Here is a 15,658-nt window from a genome sequence, read left to right as displayed (position 1 = left end):
ACAGTGAAACGTGGTGGCAGCATCATGCTGCATTGTCTGGGGGACTAGTCAGGATCAAGGGAAATATGAATTGAGCAAACTACAGAGATCCTTGATGAAAACTTGCTCAGGACCTGACTGGTTCACCTTCCAACAGGACAGCAACCCTAAGCACACAGCCAAGATAAGAGAGGCTTTGGGACAAGTCTCTGAATGTCCTTGTGGCCCAGCCAGAGCCCGGACTTGAACCCAATGAAACATCTCTGCAGAGACCTGAAAATAGCTGTGCAGCTACGCTTCCCATCCAGCCTGACAGAGCTTGAAAGGATCTGCAGAGAAGAATGGGAGAAATTCCCCAAATTCAAATGTGCCAAGCTTGTAGCGTCATACCCAAGATGACTCGAGGCTGTAATTGCTATCAAATGTGCTTCAAAGTACTGAGTACTTGTGATTATTTTTAAATGTGCAATTACTAAAAACCTGTTTTTGGGGAAACTAATCCATTTTAGAATAAGGCTGTAATGTGAAAATAGTTAAGGGCTCTGAATACTTTCCGAATTGACTGTATGCTTTGAAATGTCCTTTTAATGCTGTCTATTGTTCGGCATTGCGGTATGACTTGTGCGCCTAACTTTCTCACTCATTATTCATTCAGGATGATCTGTAACCACGGTAACATTCCCATTAATGTAGATGTGGTTAGAAAGATGATATTATTACCAATAAAATTACTCAAATGACACTAGATTATTTAGCATTCATTTCTATTGGGCACAAAATAATCTGAAACAGCAAATGCATCCAGCATTTGTAGTCACAAGCTTGATAGTCATTGCATGCTATGAATATAGGACCAAATACTTAACTTTGTATTACTTTAATACATATATAATTGCATTTGTCACAGTACTTTAGGTCCACTAAAATAAGAGGGAGTTAGGGCTGGGCGATGTGCCCAAAATATTAGATCACTTTGTATTTTTTTAATTGACAGTATTTTGTTTTTTAATAATAATAGTTGTACATTTTCTTTGAGTCGTGCGTGACCCCAGGGTGGCAACACATACATTCTAAGTGATTTCAATGGGTCTTTCTCCTTTCTGATTTTGTTTTATACTGTTCAATTCAACTTCAACCCCCAAAAAGTCAAATTTCAGCCATTTCTGCATTTGAGATCATTTCTACCCTGCCATGTAGGGCTGAATGATATGGCCAAGTAATCTGGGCCTTATTTTTAACAATGTTGCAATTTGACTTGTGATTTAGAGCAAAACACTTGTAATCATGGGACTATAAATATATAGTTAGAATATAATAGTGGGCACTTTTAATACAGTGTTTGACATGACAACGAATGAGAATGCCAGGGAGGAGTTATTGTGACAGGGTAGGAACTAATGTGTTATGTGTTTCCTATAATCATTGGCTACGTTGAATTTTTTCTCTTAGCTACTTCATGTAGCTAACATTATTCTTGCTTTGCGTTTACAACTTGAATTTAGAAGACACTGTTGCAAAAACATGTTGATTTAGGTCTACAAAATCACTGGTATTATCAGGCTGTATAGCTAATTACGCTTGCCCTTACTCAGTACGTGTATTAGCTAGCTAGCTAGCTAGCTAGCTAGCTAGTGATTAGCAGCTAACAAGATTTAGGCCCAACTTGCCAAGAAAAGACAAACTAGCTGTTTGCAGATGTAAGAAACACAAGCTAATAGTGTCATTATAGAATGCTAGTATTTATATTAAGATGCAAAGTGACAACTACAGTGTTGCATATGCTGCATTGACCATGACGCAAGTGTCTCGTGGTTGAGGAACATCAAATGCGCTCCATTAGTGACGGGGCTTAGCTAGGTCTGTGTGGAAAGGGATGACTCAAGTAGCGAAGTAAACTATAAAAATGGACGTTACACACTGCGTATCACATTTAACAAACCAAACATTCAAATACCGGTATAGAAGGTAAAAACCAAAACCGGTCCGTTCATCAATACCGGTATATCACAAAACACGTATACTGCCCAGCAGTAGTGGGAGTATGCACAAAAAGTGTGTATGAAATGGATGGAAATACCCTCAAATTAAAGCTGACAATCTGCAATTTAACCTCAGTCATTGCATAATTTCACATTCAAAGTGCTGGATTACAGAGCCAAAACATGTCACTGTCGGGGCTCGTGAATCGGCCATACATATGTTTACATTTTTTGCCATTTCGTCCAGCCCTACCCCAACAAGGTTGAAGAGACGCGTTGGTCTTGAACTCTGTTCATTGGTTATTTGATGTCCCCAGCCAACAGCACAGCCTCCTCCATCAGTGTTCTTTACCTGTTTTGATTGTCTATCAGTGGGTTCATCTTAGTGTATTGTGTGTGCAGTACATGTACTGGAGTGTGCAGTTAACTAAATGTGCATAGTGTGTTTGATTTTTAAGATGAAACGTTTAAGTGCAGCGTAAACGTGAGTCATGATTTTGTAATCGTGCGTGTCTTGTGTGTGGGTGTGTTTTGGGGTGGTTTGGGCTGTGCTCACATGTTTACCCAGCCTGGCGTGTGGCATGCCATTTCTCCACTAATCCAACCTCTCTGGAAGAGATCCTAACTGTCCAGTTCCCCCCACGCAGCCTACCATTATATCACACGGTGTAGCACACACAACCTGCATTCACATCACTGCCAAAAATAAACCCTTTCAATTACCAGAATCCAAACCTCACACAACCCCCCTCCTTCCCCCTCTTTCTCAGTTAGTGAGTCTCCGTTCAATGTCTTGCTCTCTTAGTCTCTCACTCTCTTATTGAGCTTTTCTTTTTCTCTCCATCTCTCTGTTAACAAGTCTCCCTCTCTCTCCCTTTCCCTCTCCATTAGCAGGTATCTCTCCATCCATCCATCCCAGTTAGTGATGGTCTCCATCTCAGCAGGTTTCTGTCTCCCCGTTTAGTGATGGTCTCTTTCTCTCAGCAGGTCTCTCCCCGTTTAGTGATGGTCTCTTTCTCTCTGTTGGTGAGTCTCGCTCTCTGCAGCGAAAGCTGCACTGCTGACGTCAGCAGCCAGGGAGCCCGCTGTACTTCTGAGAGCCTCAAATAGACTCTGGCTGCCTTTTTTATAAGAAAAGCACCACTCGCCTATAAATAGCCCTGCATGCCTTTTGCTGCCTGACTCCTGATCGAATGGGAGCAGATCAGGGGCAGGAGATGGAGGGAGAGAGGGAGGATGAGAGGGCCATTTCCTCCCCTGCCCTGGGACGTGAGTCACTCACTCTGACACACTTCTTCCCTGTTTTTCAGTGTCAGATCTCGCATCAGTTCTGTGGAGTCGTCTTCTTGACTGACTAGGTCTGAGTGTTTTTGGTGCAGTGTGGAGGAGGCGAGTTTGAGGAATGGGCCTGGGGTTTTGTGGATATTCGGGTGGGATACGGTCTAGTTGTGTGATTCATGTGACATTACCTCTCCTTCCCTCGTACATTTTCTAGACTCCACCAAACTAATGAGGCTGAGGGAAAATGGCCTGCCCCACCTAGGTAATGCTAGGGAGAACATTGGAGTGGTGCTCACTTAATGTATTGTACTAAGTGCATGGGTGTGGAATGTTTGTGTGATATAGTGCCCTCTGTAGTGGCCACTCTCTCTGCAGTATTGTGTTCCGAAACTAAATCATGCCTGGCGGTCGGGTGGGACTGACCGTGTACCGGTCGGGGACAATACTGTCCTCAGCACTTTCACATGCAGCTAGCCTGGACTGGCTGCATCTAGCCCCTCTCCCTACTGGCTTTTATCAATTTATTAGATCGAAAAACAATGTACTTCTCCGCCCGCTCCCACCCAACATCCATCACCTATGGGGCCGGGAGGCAGCATTAGTTACAGCTGCTTTCTGCTGAATAGACCTGAATAGACTTTTACTGAGTGTGGTGAGGGTCAGGGCTTGGCCGGGATAGGAGAGTGGATCGGTGGGAGATATTCAATAAAACTTCATCAGATGGAACCGGCGGGTCCACTGAGGAGTCTTTAACACCTGGGTCCACACAGCTCCACATATTCTATTGAAGTGTTTTCTCTTTCTGTCTGGAAACACCTGGAGCTGTAGAAGAGGGAAGGGTGGTTTCACTGTTTCTCTCTTCTTTTGAGTCCCAGGGAGAGAAACAATGCAGAGTCTGTTCCCTGTTTTCCCTGATTCTGCATTCTGGCTGAAGGTTCAATGTGCCCCAGTCCATCTCTGCCTTTTTTATAATAGATTTCTTAACTGTAATCACAGCAGTCTCAGATGCTTTAGCGCTTAGCCTGGTGGTGTGTGTACGTTAATCTCAATAAATAGACCCATTTTGCTCTAACGATAAATAAATAAAAATGTTATGCACAGTTGCGTTACATTAGCGGCAGGGCTCTAGACTGACTCTCCAGTGCCAAGTAAGACATTAAATAAGTTAGCTATTTCATCAAGCAAATTCAGGGAATGCATGATAAATACTTTGATGTGCAACATATCAGTCAAAATAGGATCACGTATGATCAGATTTATTTAGAAATGAATTTGCCTGCATGTTTTGTGTGGATATTAGCCTAGCCTATATGCTACATAATTTACAACCTGAGGAAGTGGGAACTCAACACGTTAGCTAGATTGTCAACTGTAATATATTGTTGCTAGATGGCTACAGTGCATTCGGAAAGTATGCAGGCCCCTTTTCCACATTCTGTTACGTTACAGCCTTATTCTAACATGTTTTTATTTTTTATGATTCAATCTACACACAATACCCCATAATAAGAACGTGAAGAATGTCTGTCTATAAACAGTGTTGTAGTGATGTGCACATAAATATGGGTTGTATTTACAATAGTGTTTGTTCTTCACTGGTTGCCCGTGTGATCATCCTTGATGTTTCTACAACTTGATTGGAGTCCACCTGTGGTAAATTTAAAATTGATTGGACATGATTTGGAAAGGCATACACCTGTCTATATAAGGTCCCACATTTGCCAGTGCATGTCAGAGAAAAAACAAAGCCATGAGGTTGAAGGAATTGTCCGTAGAGCTCCGAGACAGGATTGTTTCGAGGCACAGATCTGGGGAAGGGTACCAAAAAACATCTGCAGCATTTGAAGGTCCCCAAGAACACCGTGGCCTACATTATTAAATGGAAGAAGTTTGGAACCACCAAGACTCTTCCTAGAGCTAGCCGCCCGGCCAAACTGAGCAATCGGGGAGACCGGGAGGGGACCAAGAACCCGATGGTCACACTGACATAGATCCATAGAACCTTCCAGAAGGACAACCATCTCTGCAGCACTCCACCTATCTGGCCTTTTATAGTAGAGTGGCCAGATGGAAGCCACTCCTCAGTAAAATGCACATGTAGTCTATTCACTGAAACTACCCACCTAAGCAAACTTGCTTCGTAAGAGGGCAATATCGGTGTCAGTCATTTTCGGTTTATCGTCCCAGCTCTATTGTACGTACAGTATCAGTCAAAGGTTTGGACACACCTAGTCATTGAAGGGTTTTTCTTTTTTTACTATTTTCTACATTGTATAATAATAGTGAAGACTAACTCCTAACCCCTAGCCTAGCTAATGTTAGCGTGCTAGCTAGAATTTGTCAAATGTAATGTCTAGCAAATTGGGAAAATATTGTACTTTTTGCGAATTCGTAACAGGTAAAATGAATTGTAATATATCATACGAAATGGGTGATGGACATTCCCAGATGAATACAGATCATATGAAACGTGAAATATCCTACTAAAGGGAGTGTCTTGGATTTACGTACATAAGGTGTCATCGTATCCCCACAGATCAAATGAATTTCAACAGTACAGTCCACTAGCATGCTACACTGGTGTAAAATGTCACTATTGTATATGATTTGTATATTAACATATCTGGGTCATTTATACTTTTTATTTTATTTTTTACATTATTTATTGAATATTCAAAATATACAATATACTAGCAGTGAAGCCGCTCAACAACTACATCATATACCAGTCATCCAACAGATTCCCATTCAGAGCTACACACAATCATCCAGGGTCAATGCCCTGCTCAAGGGCATGTTGACCGATCTACCACCAGGCCAAAGAAAACGTGAACCCGAACCCTCCAAGACCCCCCCCCCCCACACCCCCCACCCAGGATGAATAAATAAAATGTATTCCTTTTCCCCAACCCCAAGAACCCCCCAATGCACCAACAACCAAGAGAATGAACTAAAGAGAAAAAAAGGAAAAGACAGAAGAAAACAGCAAACAACAATGCAAAAAAATGTTACAAAAAAATTATCAATTTAAAACCAAGGACATCAAGGACAACTCAAATCATAACAGCAATGCCAACTGTATATGTTTTGTGTGCATGTATGACCCTATTACATGTGTTCTTGTATGTGTTCATTTGAATGAGAGTGTGTGTATATGCATGTGTTCAAACACCTGCACGGCATCAGCATCAGGCAAACTGGCATTAGTTGTAAAAACACTGCCACTTAGTGTCAGTCAAATGTACTTTTTATTATGATTTATTTAGACGTAAAAAAAAAAACGTATCTTAGCACGATGGTCAATCTCTCACACAGCAACTCCACTCCCACTTGTCTCCAATTCCACATATCAACCCTCAGCTTCCCTCAGCCCATCCCATCTGTCTGCTGGCCACCCACTTCGGGTTTCTACGCAACACATCTTTCAACTATACTGTGTTATGTTTAACGTACAATTTCAATCTATCTAATCAAATAGAATCCACAAATTACGAAGTGAAAAGATAAATACTTTTACTAAGAGTATTAGTAATTGACTGACCCGGTCTCTCCAGATCTGGCAAGAATTCTATATAATTTTAGCTGAAAAGCACGAAGTCTTGAATCTGGCGTTTTATATATATTTTAACTCATACATGGAATCGGTACATCAAAAATCTCTTCCCAACTATTTTGTATTCTGTATGGCACAGTTGTCAACATCCTGGTCCTCAAATGAAACTGGTATACTTTCCTATTTATGCTATTTTTATTCCTCTGCCGGTTTTGATCCTTTAAATTGGGCAGACAGACCAGTTTTCTACCTCCTCCCGCTGCCACCCGCCTCCATTTTTTGGGGCAATTCTGTGAATTGGTGAATCAATTGGTTGTACTCTTGGATTGAGCAGACCTTCCCGTACAATTCTGATAACTCCATGAAGGACATAACTCTACCATTCCAATTTACAATATAATTTAAGAACAAAATACCCTTTTCAAACAACTTTCCCATAAATACAGGTATTTTATCAACCAGCACATTTGAGTTCAGCCGTAATATTTGTTGTAATATTTGTTCTATCTTTTCAGGGGGATGAAATTGTAGCCAGCTCTGCAATGCTCGTTTGAAAAAGATACTTTTTTTCAAAGTATCATTTTCAATTAATCGAAAATGAAACATGGCAATCTGCACCAAGGCAAAAAGGCCAATTTTAAACAATGGATGAGCTTTTCTTAGTAATCTACTTGAGAACCATTTAGGGTTCAAATAAAACTTTTGAATGAGTGAAGCTTTTAGAGGGAGCTTTCATGCTTTTATATTTAATCATCTCAACCCACCCGATTCATTTTCATTATATAGATAGGCACGTTTTATTTTGTCTGGTTTAGCGTCCCAGATTAAGCAAAATATTTTATGCTCATATGATTTGAAAAATGAATCATCAGGAGTAGGCAGTGCCATAAGTAAGTGCGTAAACTGAGATATGACTAAGGAGTTAATCGGGGCCATTTTTTCATAAATAGACCTCTCCATGGTTGCAGGATCTTGTCTATTTTTACAAGTTTTCTATTGAAATTCATTATTTATCATTTGTGATATGAATACTGAGTATGTCTACTTCACTATCAGCCCATTTTAAAGTTAAACTGCAGGGTAATGTAAAAGTTGTACTTTTTTAAGGATCCAATACGTAATATTGTACATTTATCATAATTAGGTTTTAGTCCAGAGAGTACAGAAAAGTTATCTAGATCTTTAAAGAGACATTGCAGGGATCTAGCTTGCGGTCTTAATATAAAACTCGAGTCATCGGACATACGTGGACACCTTTTGTTTTTAAACCTTGGATTTCTAATCCTCTAATGTTGTTGTTGGATCTGATTTTAATAGCTAGCATTTCAATGGCTATAACGAATAGATATGGTGACAGCGGACACCCTTTTTTAACTCCTCTTGACAATTCAAAACTCTCTGAGAAGTAGCTGTTATTTACTATTTTACACCTGGGGTTGCTATACATTATTTTTTTACCCATTTTATAAGAGAATTCCCGAACTTGAAAACAATCCAGGCATTTATAAATCAAATCCATTCTTACTTTATCAAATACCATTCCTGGCTTATGTTTCATGATGTTCTATTATTTCTAGTAGTTGTTGTATATTATTTCCAATGTATTGTCCATGTAAAAAACCTGTCTGATAAGGATGAACAATACCTGGTAAAACCCATCTATTTCTGAGTGCTATGCGTTTTCCTAGTATTTTTGCATCACAGCATTGAAGTGTAAGGGGCCTCCAGTTTTTTAGATAGACTGGGTCTTTATATTTGCAATCTGGGTCTTGTTCCTGCTGAGTACCTGCCAGACTATAGGAGTAGTTAAAATAATCTAACAATGGAGCTTTTAGTGTATTAAAAAATACTTTATATACCTTTACCGGTATGCCATCAAGCCCTGGGGGGTTTCCAGACTGAAAGGATTTAATAGCCTCAAAGTTCTTCCTCTGTAATTTGGCCTTCGCACTGATCTTTCTGTACATTTGTTAATTTTCCATTTTTTATATTATTTGGAAAGAATTCCTTACCATAATCTTCATTCAGTGGGAAAGGATGAGACGGAAAAGAGAAACATCTGCCTAAAATAATTAGCTTCCTCTTTTAAAATATCATTCAGAGAATCATAGATGACTCCGTTTTCAGCAACGAGTTTCTGCAAATTATTTTTGACATTTTTCTCCATTTATACTTTACAACATCTATTTTCTTTGACATGAAACAAATATAATTGTATGAGCTATGTGATGCATCTGTGTTCTGGCGTTTTTGTACCCCTCTACTATGTAGTGAGATGGGGGCAGTCCCGTCCCAGAAAGGCAGTCCATTCTGCATGCCTTGTTGACTTTTGTGCGTTGCAAACTTAGCTAGCTCATCAACCAGTATTTTCTTTGTCATTTCTGCACGATGGCACTTATTAAAGCCTTGAATCTCATAGGGACGTCACTGTCAACACTGCTCATCTAGCTAGCCACTTAGCCAGCAGGGTTGCATCAGTTTCTTTTAGACTATAGTTAGCTAGGTAGCTAACGCTAACTGATTATCATGTAGCAGCCTCTGCTAACGTCCCTAGCATGCTAACATTAGCTAGCTAGCTAAAAATCAAGCAAATGGTATTGAGCTCAAGACAAAATCATGTTTCGACATTGTATCGGCTATGTTGTGGTTGTTTTTTTGCTTCTTTTTTTTGCGCTTAGTATATTGCATATATCATATTTTTGGCATTTAACTCTGCTTTATCTTATGGCATGCATCTAATCTGGTTTCGGCATTAGAAAATTAGTGAAGTCACAAATTCCTGTGAGATACTGCGAGAATTTGACAATTCAATGTACTTAGGGGGAAGTTTAGGTTATGGACACGCCGCCTATCTCTGTAGTGCATTTGATGGAGTTTTCAAAACAAATGGCCACTGGATTTATGCAAATAATCATAATTCTGCCAGGTAGGCATAGGCTACTTTGTAGTTACCTTTTAATTGCCTTTCCATCTACCTGAAGACAGGCTATCATTAGCATCTCTAACAGCTATACAAAGTGGTACTGTAGACATATATATTCCCTATGCGCACTGCACACACACACAGTAATGTGAATTTATCACGATAATAAAAAAGCAAATTGTGAACCAATAACGAACATGCCCCGGTCAAAAAAATGGCACTGTTACCCTTGCATCGATGTTAGTTAATATTACCAACACCGGATAGGTTCAGTGAAAGGTGTGGTTTTACAGGGTAGACCATAGTAGTACAAGGCCCCTGCAGCAAATTGGAGTTAAGTGCCTTGCTCAAGGGCACATTGACAGATTTTCCACTTTGTCGCCTCGGGTATTCGAAGCCGCGACCTTTCGGTTACTGGCCCAACACTTTAACCTCTAGACTAACTGCTGCCCTGCGTATGTGAGCGGAAGAGAGAGGCTGTGTTAGTGGGGAAGCGGCATGTTCCTCATTGTCAGTCCTCTCACAGGAAAGCAGGAGAACACCAGACCGAGAGGGCTCACAACATGTCTCCTGCTCCTCAGCGGATGCCTATCTGACAGCTTGTACAGCTCATGCTCCGAATGACAAATAAGAGCCACTCTGTGCGCACTGGTGTGTACGTGTGTATGTGTGTTCCGTAACACAGGCCACTTGCTCAGTGGAAGCCCCTGTGGTGAGAGCCTTTTGCGTGCTGCAGGATCAGGGGAGTATGGTAAAATCTGTCTTGTGACAGCATTATGAGGCTACACAGCACTTTCTCTCTCTCACACACACACACACAATTACACAATCGTTGCATGTTGTTGGGGGCTGTTTTTGCTGGTAAGCTTTTGGCTCGTAGCTCCAGTCAGGCGGTGTTCCTGAGCCACTGGTTGTTTGGGATTACCTGATTGGCCCTGTGCAGGCATGCTCTTTAGGATCATTAGTGGTTCAGGTTCCTGTATGTACACACACACACACACACACACACCAGATTCCTGTACAGCCCCCGGCCTGCGGTGGAGGACTGCTCTCAGCAGCCCAGCAGGAGAGGAGAGCTTGCTCAGTGGTCTGAGACGTTGGCACCAGAACCAGGCAGGCGGCAGGCACCAGCCCCTGTGTGTGCAGATTAAATACCACAGTGGCCCTGGCCCACTTGATTAGATGTCCTGCAGGTCCAAGCTGCTTGGGTTCTCCTCTCACTCTGTCTCGGTATGAAATGTCTCATGCCCCTCTGTTGGACCGGAGAGATTAGGCGGGTGCTCGCACACATGCACGCGCACACACACACACAATACAACCTGTATTGAAATGGGAGTGCTTGCTGAACCTTAACCACATTGCAACATGTAATTGAGGAATCTGTCATAACTTGTCCAATGTTATTTTCCCATTCAGTGTATTTTCATTTAAGAAATGGTCTTGGAAATGACTCCTGTTCTGAACAACTCCCGAGACGGAGTTGTCTGCATTCCCTACGTTGTAGTCGAGATAGTCGTTAACACTGTGACTAGGTCATAAGTCCTATCTATATTTTAGTATATAGGCTACCATTACAATTAGTCGACTAGTTATTAGAGCTAGTAGTAAATTAGTCTCATTTTATCATAAGACTTCATTAACGGGATTGTATAGTCCGTAAAGTTTCTGGTGATCTCTCCTACAGGTGATCGTAGACACCCCCACCAGCCCAGTCACTAGTGGCCTACCCCTGTTCTTTGTCATCACTGTCACAGCCATCAAACAGGTAAGAAACGGCAACCCCCCCCCGAATAGATATAGAATTACTAGAACCGGCATCCCCATTCTGAGGGGCCTTTCACATTCTAGTAACTCTATTTCTGTGGCTCTCCATGCGTCTCCACCACCTCTCTTCCATGTTAAACATTTTTTTCCCCTTTCTGTAAAAGTAAATTTTTTGGGGTGTGAAGTATGGAATCGTTGCCTATGGTTTTGTCATAGCCAAAGTAATGCTGGCTATGAGATGGTGATTTTTTTAAAGAGAAGGGGAACGTTGTCTTGGAACATGACCAAACGGTACTATAGTCGCTAGTATAGAAACAAATGATCAGAGGAGTCTCTTTTCTGTTGAAGCGTGTCCAAGCTTTTAGATGTATTGTTTTAGGAATTGGCTTTTCTGGTGGCCTGCTGCTAGGGCTTTTTGAAATGCACAATGGAGGGTGGACTTCCTTCCAAAAATATATATGGGACACACTGATAACGGCTAGCGATGCTGCTGCTGCATTTAGCCAGGCTTTGAAGTGGGACACAAGGGGAGGCTCTGTAGACTGGGTTAGGTGAGCCCTGCAGTCAGTCCCTTACTAAAAGGACGTTGTCGCTCCCTCTCTCTGTCCATCCACCTACCACCCACTCTTTCCTCCTCCTGTTTCATCCCTGCATCATCCCGAGCTCCCGAGTGGCGCAGTGGTCTAAGGCACTCCATCTCAGTTCCTGGGGTGTAACTACAGACCCTGGTTTGTTTCCAGGCTGTATCACAACTGGCCGTGATTGGGGAGTCCCATAGGGCAGCGCACAATTGGCCCAGCGTCTTTAGGGGTAGGCCGTCATTGTAAATAATAATTTGTTCTTAACTGACTTGATAAAATCCCTCCCTCCCTCCCTCTGGCATCTTTCTTCCTCTATCCCTCTTATCCCTGTTACTCTGACACTGACTATCTATTGGCACTCTCTTCATGTCCCATTTCACTCTTGCTTACCCTCTTCCCTCCCTCTCCATCTACTGCTCTCTCCTCCCCATCTTTCTTTCTCCCTCCTTACTCCTCCCTCTCTCTCTCTCTCTCTCCCACCCTCTCACCTCCCCTCTTCTGCCGCCATCTCTCTCAGGGCTATGAGGACTGGCTGCGGCACAAGGCAGATAATGAGGTGAATAAATACCTGGTGACGGTGCTGGAGGACGGCCGGAGAGCATGCAAGGAGAGCGAGAAGATCAAGGTACCTTTTAGCAAGCTGCACCTCGGTCAAGTTCCCCGGAAATAAATATCCCCTTAGGGACATGGGAGTCGGGAGGGAGAGGTAATTGGCATCTTGGCATGTTCTTGTATGGCTCTATGGTATGGTAATCCCAAGTAGGTGATGCAGAATGGAGGAAGATGATACATTTCAGTCAAAACATTGAGGACACCTGCTCTTTCCGTGACAGAGGTGAATCCCGGTGAAAGCTATGATCCCTTATTGAGGTCACTTGTTAAATACACTTAAATCAGTCTAGATGAAGTGGAGGAGACTGGTTAAAGAAGGCTTTTTAAGCCTTGAGACATGGATTGTGTGTGTGCCATTCAGTGGGTGAATGGGCAAGATACAGTTGAAGTTGGAAGTTTACGTTCACATTAAAACTAGTTTTTCAGCCACTCCACAAATTTCTTGTTAACAAGCTATAGTTTTGGCAAGTTGTTTAGGACATCTACTCCGTGCATGACACAAGTTAGTTTTCCAACAATTTTTTACAGACAGATAATTTCACTTATAATTCACTGTATCACAATCCCAGTGGGTCAGAAGTTTACATACACTAAGTTGACTGTGCCTTTAAACAGCTTGAAATCTGCCAAGACCTCAGATAAAACATTGTAGACCTCCACAAGTCTGGTTCATCCTTGGGAGCAATTTCCAAATTCCTGAAGGTACCACGTCCATCTGTACAAACAATAGTACGCAAGTATAAACACCATGGGACCACGCAGCCATCATACCGCTCAGGAAGGAGACGCGTTCTGTCTCCTAGAGAGGAACGTACTTTGGTGCGAAAAGTGCAAATCAATCCCAGAACAACAGCAAAGGACCTTGTGAAGATGCTGGAGGAAACAGGTACAAAAGTATCTATATCCACAGTAAAACGAGTCCTATATCGACATAACCTGAACGGCCGCTCAGAAAGGAAGAAGCCACTGCTCCAAAACCGCCATTATAAAAGCCAGACTACGGTTTTCAATTACACATGGGGACAAAGATCGTACTTTTTGGAGAAATGTTCTCTGGTCTGATGAAACAAAAATAGAACTGTTTGGCCATAATGACCATTGTTATGTTTGGAGGAAAAAGGGGAAGGTTTGCAAGCCGAAGAAAACCATCCCAACCGTGACGCATGGGGGGTGGCAGCATCATGTTGTGGGGGTGCTTTGCTGCAGGAGGGACTGGTGCACTTCACAAAATAGATGGCATCATGAGGATGGAAAATTATGTGGATATATTGAAGCAACATCTCAAGACATCTGTCAGGAAAGCTTGGTCGCAATGACCCCAAGCATACTTCCAAAGTTGTGCAAAAATGGCTTTAGGACAGCAAGGTCTAGGTATTAGTGGCCATCAAAATGCCCTGACCTCAATTCTATAGAAGATTTGTGTGCCGAACTGAAAAACATGTGCGAGCAAGGAGGCCGACAAACCTGACTCAGTTTCACCAGCTCTGTCAGGAGGAAATGGGCCAACATTCACCCAACTTATTGTGGGAAGCTTGTGGGAGGCTACCTGTAACGTTTGACCCAACAATTTAAAGGCAATGCTACCAAATACTAATTGAGTGTATGTAAACTTCTGACCCACTGGGAATGTGATGAAATAAATAAAAGCTGAAATAAATCATTTTCTCTACTATTATTCTGACATTTCACATTCTTAAAATAAAGTGGTGATCCTAACTGAACCAAGACAGGTGTATGTGAGCTTCCGGCTTCAACTGTAAAAATTAAAGGGGGTGCAACCCAATATTAGGAAGATGTTCTTAATGTTTTGTACACTGAGTGTAGCTTCACAAACCCAAATCAACCCCTAGACCTCCCTAGGCACTTTTGTAGATCTGAGAAGATATGACAGGTTTAAGCAACTTGGTTACAGCTCCATTTGTTTATACCAAACAAATCCACAAGGGCCTAGGGACTATGGGCCTAGGGACTATGGGTGGAATAGGCATGGTCCTCTGTATGGACCTGACGTATTCTGTTCCTCTAGGTTGGGGATGTGGTGGAGGTGGTTGAGGATGAGACCTTTCCCTGTGACCTCATCCTGCTACAGTCCAGCCGGGAGGACGAGACCTGCTTTGTCACCACGGCCAGTCTGGACGGGGAGTCCAACCATAAGGTGGAGTGCTGCTACAGTAACGCTAGAATCACTGTGTCATTGAGACGTATCATCATGGCAGACTTCAGGGCTTTGGCATCGCTTCCAATCTGCCATCACTCCCTTCCTCTCCATCACCCTTCACTCAAATCCATCGACGGTGTGTGCCTGCTCGTGTGTGTGCCTGCTCGTGTGTGTGCCTGCTCGTGTGTGTGCCTGCTCGTGTGTGTGCCTGCTCGTGTGTGTGCCTGCTCGTGTGTGTGCCTGCTCGTGTGTGTGCCTGCTCGTGTGTGTGCCTGCTCGTGTGTGTGTGCCTGCTCGTGTGTGTGTGTGCCTGCTCGTGTGTGTGTGTGCCTGCTCGTGTGTGTGTGCCTGCGCTTGTCTGCCATTATGGGGGGGTGTTTTTAGAGAGCTGCAGTGATGACCTGAAATATTTGGCACTCACTCTCTCCTGGATCTGTCTCAGACACACTACACAGTGCCAGACACGGAGAGGAACCTGGAGTCTCTCAGCGCCACCATCGAGTGCGAGCAGCCGCAGCCTGACCTCTACAAGTAGGCTATGAATCCTTGTTGCACGTCCATACAAAACAAGCTACAACTGATCGTTGACCGATCGTTTGTGAATCTGCTCCCTGGACCGTAAAAGCACACTGGTTTTACTTTAGGGGTTTGCAGTTTAATCAACTGTCAATTAGGATGCCATTTTGATAGCTGCAGTGTCATTACGTTGAGTGTTGGCAGGCTATATGCTAGATCTATCTCTCTGACATATTGTTATGAGAGATGTTAGACTGTTAGTAAACCTGATTTGTGGATGAGACTGGCCAGGAATTGAAGGGAAAGTTCAGT

General features: G+C 42.7%; 1 protein-coding gene across 6 annotated transcripts in view; it reads left to right on the top strand.

Moving 5' to 3' along the window:
• The window catches only part of LOC110504953 (phospholipid-transporting ATPase IG), a 72,894-nt gene that overhangs the window by 28,104 nt on the left and 29,132 nt on the right, over positions 1-15,658 (top strand). For all 6 annotated transcript variants that reach the window (XR_005041142.1, XM_036969719.1, XM_036969718.1 and 3 more), the window contains exons 4-7: positions 11,400-11,480; positions 12,578-12,685; positions 14,699-14,827; positions 15,273-15,361. Coding sequence is in view for 5 of the 6 variants with exons in the window: in XM_036969719.1 (XP_036825614.1) it covers positions 11,400-11,480; positions 12,578-12,685; positions 14,699-14,827; positions 15,273-15,361 (407 nt within the window). In the remaining variant the exon portion in view is untranslated. The remainder of the gene's footprint in view (positions 1-11,399; positions 11,481-12,577; positions 12,686-14,698; positions 14,828-15,272; positions 15,362-15,658) is intronic.

The sequence above is a fragment of the Oncorhynchus mykiss genome, chromosome 31, assembly GCF_013265735.2.
Source record: "Oncorhynchus mykiss isolate Arlee chromosome 31, USDA_OmykA_1.1, whole genome shotgun sequence".
In the NCBI taxonomy this organism is placed as follows: domain Eukaryota; kingdom Metazoa; phylum Chordata; class Actinopteri; order Salmoniformes; family Salmonidae; genus Oncorhynchus; species Oncorhynchus mykiss.
This window is presented reverse-complemented; position numbering and strand designations above follow the sequence as displayed.